The 10,076-nt window shown below is 35.8% G+C and overlaps 1 protein-coding gene and 1 non-coding gene across 2 annotated transcripts; one reads left to right on the top strand and one right to left on the bottom strand.

The window, feature by feature from the left end:
* Positions 1 to 1,755: 1,755 nt before the first annotated feature.
* Positions 1,756 to 3,192, bottom strand: LOC123667923. The gene is made up of 2 exons (XM_045601752.1): positions 3,115 to 3,192; positions 1,756 to 2,359 (listed from the first exon to the last, which is right to left on the bottom strand). Exons 1-2 carry the CDS (start codon positions 3,190 to 3,192, stop codon positions 1,847 to 1,849), a joined length of 591 nt encoding a protein of 196 aa, XP_045457708.1. The 3' UTR covers positions 1,756 to 1,846.
* A 748-nt stretch (positions 3,193 to 3,940) lies between these two features.
* Positions 3,941 to 4,059, top strand: LOC123668015. Its single transcript, XR_006745508.1, has one exon. It is a non-coding gene; the product is annotated as a 5S ribosomal RNA (ribosomal RNA).
* The last annotated feature ends 6,017 nt before the right edge of the window (positions 4,060 to 10,076 follow it).

The raw sequence follows: 10,076 nt of genomic DNA, 5'->3' as shown, positions 1-10,076 counted from the left end.
TGCGAGCAAATACAATTATTTTGAATAAACTTCGTTTTATTATAAAGTAGATGCGCTCGCGACGTAGCTGAAACGGCTGGACCGATTTTGACGGGGCTTTAACTGGCAGATAGTTGATGTTTTAAGGAGTAACTTAGGCTACTTTTTTTTAGAATTTTACTTATTTTATAACTCTGTGAACTGAACAATAACTTTTTTGTTAAATTCCACGCGGCCGAAGTTGCTGGCACAAGCTAGTCAATAATAAAATGCTTTGTGGTATTTTCTCACAGATGCGAATATCTAACCTAGACAGGAAATATTTGCTCATCGCAGTCGAAAATTTAAGAGTTACAATTTTATTACGCACTTTTTTTTGAATGCATAATTGTCGTTCACTATTAATGTTATATTTTTAGCAACTTTTAGACAACCTGAGGTTTTAGACTATCCCCCCCCGTTTATAAATCACGTATGTTTTTGTACAAAGCTTAAAATACCAAAATACTAGTTTCAAATACATCTTTCAATCTTTCATCTTTCAAATACATTTATTTCATATATTTTTCAGCTGTTTGTTGTTTGTATGAGTACATCGTTATGAGTGACTCAGCTGCAGGAGCTTCTCCACAAGACTCGATCTGATTCTGAGATTTTTTTTTCCAATATCGATTATGAAAATAATTCGCCCTTTTGATTTTTAACTGCTATGACTAAAACCGTCAAGGGTTTATGATTATTTTTTTGACAACCTAATTATTGTTTAAGTGATTGAATTCAGTCAATTTTATATTTGCTACGATATTTCTCAAGTTTTTCTCTTCAAATGTCTCATTCTAGATATAATAACGTATAAATCTGCTTTACAAAAATTCTTTCAAATATAATTTTAATCTATTTTAACCGACTTCCAAAAAAGGAGGAGGTTCTCAATTCGACTGTATTTTTTTTTTTTTTTTTTATGTATGTTACATCAGAACTTTTGACTGGGTGGAGCGATTTCGACAAATGGTGTGTGCCAATTGGTCCCATTTAAATTTATTTGAGATCTAACAACTACTTTTCGAGCTATATCTAATAATGCGTTTTTACTTGACGCTTTTTTCGTCGACCTGCGTTGTATTATACCGCATAACTTTCTACTGGATGTACCGATTTTGATAATTCTTTTTTTGTTGGAAAGGAGATATCCCTAGTTTGGTATCATGATAAGGAAATCAGGATCTAATAATGGGATTCCAGAGAAATCGAAGTAACTTCTTGAAAATCCGCAATAACTTTTTACTGGGTGTACCGATTATGATAATTCTTTTTTAGTTGGAAAGGGGATATCCCTAGTTTGGTACCATGATAAGGAAACCAGGATCTGATGATGGGATCTCAGAGAAATCGAGGGAAACTCTCGAAAATCCGCAATAACTTTTTACTGGGGGTACCGATTTTAATAATTTTTAATTTAATCGAAAGCTGATGTTTGTCATGTGGTCACATACAAATTTCATTGAGATCTGATAACTACTTTTTGAGTAATCTTTGATAACGCGCAGTTACTTAAGTATTTTTTCGTCGATCTACGTTGTATTACTCGTCGATGTAATTGAAGTCGGTTTTTTTTTTCGTTTGCGAGCAAACACAATTATTTATTTGAGGACATACAATACTCTGAACTTATAAATAATTTTTCTTGATTTCTTGTCAAAAGAAAGTGTTCGCAAATCTCTAATCTATAATTAGTCGAGTAATATTATAATAAACACAAGGAATAATAAAAGAACATTTAGGATTAACAATAAATATTTTATTATATTAAAGATTTAAATAAATACAAAATAAATTACATATTAAACTACATTAGATCACAGAAATACTAATGAACCACGTGGTCGTTGGATCCACAGTTGCTGGCGATACTCACGAGCCCGGCGGCTGGCAAGATACCCTCGAAACTTACGTAGCCAATCACCGGCACATTACCAGCTATGGCTGTTAAACCACCTACTGGCAGTTCTCCTTTAACAGCAACTTCGCCGATTTCTACTGGAGAAACGCCAGGTATTGGCAATCCTGCTACTGTCAAGCCATTTAGACTTAAAGCAGCATTTTCAGCAGCGACATTAATAGCAGCATCATTGTTTCCAGCTATAGTATTTGCAACATTAGTTGTCGCTATTATCGGATTGCCAGCTATGGAATTGACAAGAGAAGTATCCATGCCATTATTAAAAGCCAATTGGTTGGCTACAGCATTCCCACGAACTATATTGCTTGCAATTGCATTAGCTACAGGATTGTTAGCAACTAAATTATTGGCTGCCAGGCCGTTGCCAAGCGCCTGGTTAGTTCCAAAGCTCGTACTAAACGTTGTTTGAGACACAGAATTCTGAAAAAAAAAAAACAGTCATACAATTTGCTGTTAGCTAGGCGCATATTTTTCGACTTACAATAATCTCACCTTGATTAACTTTAAATTTAATAACCGCTCTAGTGTAATAGTGGGCATAGGTGACTAAAACACGCTCGGGATGGATATTTGTGTTTGTACGAATATTTCTTTTCGGCTTGAATGTCTGTTCTTGTGAGTCTCCCCACCGTGCGTCAAAAAGCACGTTGAGCTGTCGGTCCCGGCTGTTATCATATAACACTTGATAGCGATTGTTACTTATAAATAAATAAATAAAATAAAATATTTATTTGTTTTTTTCTCACACAAAATAGACACAAAATACAAATTTCAACAATAAAGCAAAATCTGTGTGAGAGACTGGCGACTGTACTAGGAGACCTGTATTACAGATTGCCAGTCCATCTTATAGTAGGGAATATATCCGCCAACCCGCAGTGGAGCAGGGACCCATGGGATGTTACAGGCTGATTCGTGATCGTGTTCGTGACATGTTTTATGATTTAAGGAAGAGTATGAAATATCTTGCTGAGTAAAATTTGGAGCATTCCGATTGGACAAGAACCTCAACTACTCATGAATAATGTGATTCTGTGACGAGCAAGGTACCCAGAGCTTCTTCGTAGGTTCCATTTCAAAAAGTAATGTGAAGAAGAAAGAATTCATTAAGAAAAAAACATTTATGAAACTGTGAGAAATTAATGAGATTATAAATTAAGTAAAATAATATTCACCTTCAGAATACCAATGAGTACATAAGCGACCAAGATCCGGGACATCTTAGCGGCAACAGTTCCCAGCGCGGAGTACATTAGTACATGAGTCACGTCACTTATAAATTATTCAATATCGTCTCGGACCGTTTGTTTCTCAAGTGACGGGGACGTGACGATTTGGAGATTCGAGATCAAACAGTTCTAGATAATTGATTATCTTATCGTTTGCGTTATAAATGTATTTTATTCATGTCTGTCTATATTTAAAACAGTTTTTAATTTTACTTATTATCTTTTTAACCGATTTCAAAAAATGGAGGAGGTTACTCAATTTGACCGTATATATATGTATATATACATATATATTTTTATATGTATGTTCGGGGATAACTCCGTCGTTTATGAACCGATTTTGATAATTCTTTCGTTGGAAAGGAAATATCCCTAGTTTGGTACCATGATAAGGAAACCAGGATCTCGTGATGGGATCCCAGAGAAATCGAGGGAAACCCTCGAAAATCCGCATTACTTTTTACTGGTTGTACCGATTTTGATGATTTTTAATTTAATCGAAAGCCAATGTTTATGATGTGGTTACATTTTTTTTATGTCACTAGGTCGGCAAACAAGCGCATGGCTCACCTGATGGTAAGCGATTACCGTAGCTTACAGACACCTGCAACACCAGAAGCATCGCACGCACGTTGCCGACCCAATCCCCAATCCCCCCAGGAGCTCTGGTCACCTTACTCACCAACAGGAACACAATACTGCTTGAAAACAGTATTATTTTGCTGTGATCTCATAAATTTTTTACGGATCATATGACACGCGTTACGAATTTTTATACGTCCATACCACGTTGAATACACCGGTTCTCGTCCGATCACCGAAGTTAAGTGACGTCGGGCGCGGTCAGTACTTGGATGGGTGACCGCCTGGGAACACCGCGTGACGTTGGTTTTTGTTTTTTTTTTTTCAATTAGTTTTTGTAATTTAGCTTAACATAAGAAATTATAGGTTACATTATGATACTCAATTTTTATTAGAATGGATACTTAGAGTAAAGAGTAATAAAGGAATTGAAGATTCGGTATGTAAACAGTCTATAGTCTAATATAATTTAACAAAATACATCATGTTCTTACGGATAATTTATTCTTTCCTGACATACAAAATAATCTTTACATATAATAAAATGGTAGGAAACTCAAAACTATACATTGAATATTTTTTTAAAAGAATACTTGGGTGTGATCTACAATCGATACCGAAGCCAAAAATATAGTTTTTAGAATTTTTGTCTGTTTGTCTGTATGTATGTCCGGGATAAGCTCAAAAAGTACTGCATGGATTTAATTCAAATTTGGCACGAATATTATTAAGAAGTCGGGTCAACATATGGGCAACATATTATCACGCTATCACCTACGGGGAACGAGCAGTGAACCTTTATTTCTTCAACGCATTCAGTAACAACGTGTAATCTAACGACGCATATTTGAATGTTGTTATTATGTTAATAACCATGCTATAAGCTAGCTTCCCACTATAAATAAAGACATTCTGTAGTATATTTAGTATCAGCATTGCACCCGTGCGCAGCCAGGGCGAGTCGCTAGTGAAACAATAAAGGATTTTTTTACAACTTACAGAAAACGTACAGACGTATAAAATTATATTTATAATAACTATATACTACGTTCACAGCTCGACAAAACAGAGCCACCTAGCGTGTACTATAGAAACTACAAAGATTGTTAAATTAATATTGATAGTATTACATTGCAAACTAATTACTAGATGGCGCTAGAACGGAATTCTTAAACTTTAGATTTTTTTATATATATTTATTTAAATTGTTTTTAACCAACCTCAAAAAAAGGAGGATGTTCTCAATTCGACTGTATTTTTTTTATGTATGTTACTTCAGAACTTTCGACTGGGTGGACCGATTTCGACAAAAATTGTTTTAATCGAAAGATGGTGTGTGTCATTTGGTCCCATTTAATTTTATTTGAGCAACAACAACAACTACTACTTTTCGAGCTATATCTAATAATGCGTTTTTACTTGACGCTTTTTTCGTCGACCTACGTTGTATTATACCACATAACTTTTTACTGGGTGTACCGATTTTGATAATTCTTTATTTGGTAGAAAGGGGATATCCCTAGTTTGGTACCATGATAAGGAAACCAGGATCTGATGATGGGATCCCAGATAAATCGAGAGAACTTCTTGAAAATCCGCAATAACTTTTTACTGGGTGTACCGATTTTAATAATTTTTAATTTAATCGAAAGCTGATGTTTGTCATGTGGTCACATATAAATTTTATTGAGATCTGATTACTACTTTTTGAGTTATCTTTGATAACGCGCAGTTACTTGACTATTTTTTCGTCGATCTACGTTGTACTACTCGTCGATGTCATTGAAGTCGGTTTTTTTTCGTTTGCGAGCAAACACAATTATTTTATACTATGTAGCGATTAGAGAAAATAATTAAAATCGAGAACATAGGGGCTCGGGCATAGTAGAAGTCTTTTTTAGTTACATAAAAAAAATTAAAAATGGCATGTTTTGGGGAGAAAATAGTCGACTCCGAAATGTTGTTTTGGTCAATAATTATATAGGTACCTAAAAGGGTCTGAGCTGTCGTTGTCTCTTTCAGGCGCGCGCGGCACGCGGCGGCAACATACAGCGAGACAGGAACATTTTATTCAAATACCTATTTTTCAAGGCTCTCAGCTGCCCTTTCCTCTTAAGGAATATTGGCTTAGGACAGACAAAAATACCTAGATAAAAATAGGCCGACCCCCTCCCCCTTGATTAATGTTTATTAGGTTTATTACGTAAGAATCTAAAGGAAAAACGAATACACATTCGATTTGTTTTAATGTTTATTTTTATTTGTACTTACAAAAGTACTAATAATTTTTAGTTTTTGTGTAGTAATACTTTTATTTTAATTAATGATCTTTACCGACATAAGATTTTCATACCAGAGGCTCAACAAAAAAAAAACAAATAAAGGAAACTTCACACACTTCAATAATTCTATTACTATTTAACTACAATATTAAAATCATCAACGCAATAACGAGTGTTGTTTACGCAAACAAGTAATGACCAGTCCACAAGCGGGAGTGTCCGGGGGCCGCAGTGCGGGTGGCGCGGGTTCGTTGCCATGGAAATGGAAATCGTTTACCTATACGCATCCGAGCGTAGGTACCTCTCGGCACTCGGCGGTTGCCCTCGATTTTTAACCGACTTCCAAAAAAGGAGGAGGTTCTCAATTCGACTTCTTTTTTTTTTTATGTATGTTACATCAGAACTTTTGACTGGGTGGAGCGATTTCGACAAATGGTGTGTGCCAATTGGTCCCATTTAAATTTATTTGAGATCTAACAACTACTTTTCGAGCTATATCTAATAATGCGTTTTTACTTGACGCTTTTTTCGTCGACCTACGTCGTATTATACCGCATAACTTTCTACTGGATGTACCGATGTTGATAATTCTTTTTCTTTTGTTGGAAAGGAGATATCCCAAGTTTAGTACCATGATAAGGAAACCAGGATCTGATTATGGGATCCCACAGAAATTGATAGAAATTCTTGAAAATCCGCAATAACTTTTTACTGGGTGTACCGATTTTGATAATTCTTTTTTTGTTGGAAAGAAGATATCCTTAGTTTAGTACCATGATAAGGAAACCAGGATCTGATGATGGGATCCCAGAGAAATCGAGGGAAACTCTCGAAAATCCGCAATAACTTTTTACTGGGTATACCGATTTTGATAATTTTTAATTTAATCGAAAGCTGACGTTTATCATGTGGTCACATATACATTTTATCGAAATCTGATAACTACTTTTTGAGTAATCTTTGATAACGCGTAGTTACTTGACTATTTTTTCGTCGATCTACGTTGTATTACTCGTCGATGTAATTGAAGTCGGTTTTTTTTCGTTTGCGAGCAAACACAATTATTCAAAGTATAATTTCAACTTTGTGCATTTTTTGTGATCTTACGTTAGAACTATTGAGACTCCCTCCCACCCCCTTGTAAGAATAAAGACATGGCCCGCCCCCCTCTCAGCCTAAATCGTCTTACGTAATAAATGAACCATACTTATTGTATTTCACACTATATAACACGAATGGGTAACCTATAAGTATGTACTCTGCATTTGTGTATTGATAAGGCCATAACTCACGGAGTAGTCTATAATATATATAAACGCGAAAGGTCACTCATCACGAAATCTCCGAAACTATAACACCTACGAACTTGAAATTTGGCAGGTAGGCTCCTTATAAGACTTAGGCATCCGCTAAGAAGATTTTACGAAACTCGACCTCTAAGGGGGTAAAAGGGGGTTTGGAAGTTTGTATGAAAGTCCTATTATTTTTGAAGTAAGAGACTTAAAATTTAAAATTTAAGCTCTATAGATGATGAAACTATGTCCAAATAATGTCTCTTTAGAAATCAACCCCTTTTTGGGGTTAAAACGGGGGATCGTAGATTGACTCACTGATCACGAAATCTCCGAAACTATAACACCTACAAACTTGAAATTTAGCAGGTAGGCTCCTTATAGGTCTTAAACTACTGCTAAGAATGAATTTTACGAAATTCGACCCCTAAGGGGGTAAAACGGGGGTTGGAAGTTTGTATGAAAGTCCTATGTTTTTGAAATAAGAGACTTAAAATTTAAAATTTAAGCTCTATAGATGATGAAACTGTGTCCAAATAATGTCTCTTTAGAAATCAACCCTTTTTTGGGGTTAAAACGGGGGATCGTAGGTTGACTCACTGATCACGAAATCTCCGAAACTATAACAGCTACAAACTTGAAATTTAGTAAGTAGGTTCCTTATAGGGTGTAAACATCCGCTAAGAACGGATTTTACAATACTCGACCCCTAAAGGGGTAAAACGGGGATTGGAAGTTTGTATGAACGTCCTATGTTTATGAAGTAAGAGACTTGAAATTTAAAATGTATGCTCTGTAGATGATGAGAAGGTGTCCAAATAATGTATCTTTAGAAATCCATTTCTATTTGGGGTTAAAACGGGGAATGGTAGGCTGACTTACCCACCTCGAAATCTCCGAAATTATAACAATAACAAACTTAAAATTAGGCAAATAGGTTCCTTATAGGGCGTAGACATCCGCTAAGAACGAATTTTATGAAATTCGACCCCTAAGGGGATGAAACGGGTGTTGGAGGTTTCTATGAAAGTCCTATGTTTTTGAAGTAAGAGATTTGAAATTAAAAATTTATGCTCTATAGATGGTGAGGAGGTGTCCAAATAATGCATCGTAATCTATATATATATAAGAGAAAGGTCACTGACTCACTCATCTCGAGAACTCAAAAACTGCTGGATGGCCCATTCATCCAGGATGGACAAAGATGAAATTTGGCAGGGAGGTAGATTATAATTAGTAGACGTCCGCTAAGAACGGATTTTACGATATTCCGCCGCTAAGGGGGTTTAATTGGGGTTGATAGTTTGTATGAAACATATACAGCAGGGCCGGTTTAAAGCAAAATAACCGCGTTGCAACCCTATGTGTTAAAGAAACATTTATATTGAGTATATTAATAAGTAGTACAAAAAAATATATTTTTTACAATATCTAACCTTTATGTTACTAGATTACTTTTTATTTACCCCTGTCGTCATGGAGTCACGGAGGAGCGCGCGTTACGCTATTCCGTGGTATATAGACACGTAGAACCATATTAAAAATTAAATGGCATGCAGTATATTTTAAACATATTTGCACTACAATACTATATTATTACTACATTATTTCATACCACAATTCTGACAAATTCAACGAACTATTTTGTTAAACGCGACGCGCGCTTTACGCGGACGTAGTCGCGGGGAACAGTTAGTGTATTATAAAACAAAGTCCCCAAAAGTGCATGTGATCGATTCCCTCAAAATTTATGGAATGGATTTTCATGCGGTTTCACCAATGGAGAGAGGGCTTCAAGAGGAAGACTTACGGAACGGCTAAGCCGATTATGACGAGAGTTTCACTGTAAGTTTGCAGGGAGAACTTTGTGTCACACTGATTTAAACGCGGGCGAAGCCGCGGGCACAGCTAGTATATCTTATAAGTGTATCTATGGTCTGTGCCATAACTCACACAAGACATATTAGGTAGGTTATACGCGTAAGATCGATTGCTAAGCGCGCGCGCGGGAAGATGGACGTACTTCGGCATACAAACCATACGGCGGCGTTCGGCCAATGCCCAACTGACCTAGTGACCTACTAATCGAATTTAGCGGGAATAAGAATTGGCGGGGGTTGCGGCGGGCGGTGGCAAGCGGCACAGTTAGGGACACGATATCGCAACCATAAGTATCGATATCGATATAGTATCGGTATCGAAACAAAAGTATCAAATTAGTAATAGCATCGAAACTCAAGTATCGATATGAGTAAGTATTGAATAAATTTTGAGTTTCCCTATTACTTTAAATTAATTCACATCCACAATAGAGGCGCGCAGACCATGAATGAGACCTGTTGTGATTCATTAATGGACCACAATGAAAATAAAAATAAACAACTTAGATACAAAAAAGGTTTTATTTCTACTAAACACATTATGGAGAAGAGATAAACATAATAATTGTGTTTGCAGACAAGCGAAAAAAAAATACAGTCGAATTGAGAACCTCCTCCTTTTTTGGAAGTCGGTTAAAAAACCGACTTCAATTACATCGACAAGTAATACAACGTAGATCGACGAACAATTAGTCAAATAACTACGCGTTATCAAAGATTACTCAAAAAGTAGTTATCAGATCTCGATAAAATTTTAATGTTAAATTGGTATTTACGAGTTAGTTGCTCGTTTATTTTTTCTTTTTATGGAATCGATACTTGATGCTAAGTACTGACATTAGTACTAAGTATCGAAAGGAAGTATCGAATTT

Source organism: Melitaea cinxia, chromosome 29, assembly GCF_905220565.1.
Source record: "Melitaea cinxia chromosome 29, ilMelCinx1.1, whole genome shotgun sequence".
NCBI classification, from domain to species: domain Eukaryota; kingdom Metazoa; phylum Arthropoda; class Insecta; order Lepidoptera; family Nymphalidae; genus Melitaea; species Melitaea cinxia.
This window is presented reverse-complemented; position numbering and strand designations above follow the sequence as displayed.

What these genes read in the sequence shown, in the direction of transcription:
- LOC123667923 (XM_045601752.1), bottom strand. Translation starts at nt 3,192, where the DNA reads ATGTACTCCGCGCTGGGAACTGTTGCCGCTAAGATGTCCCGGATCTTG. An exon ending in TACTCATTGGTATTCTGAAG is followed by an intron (nt 2,360 to 3,114) that starts GTGAATATTATT and finishes TTTTTTTTTCAG; the next exon opens with AATTCTGTGTCTCAAACAAC.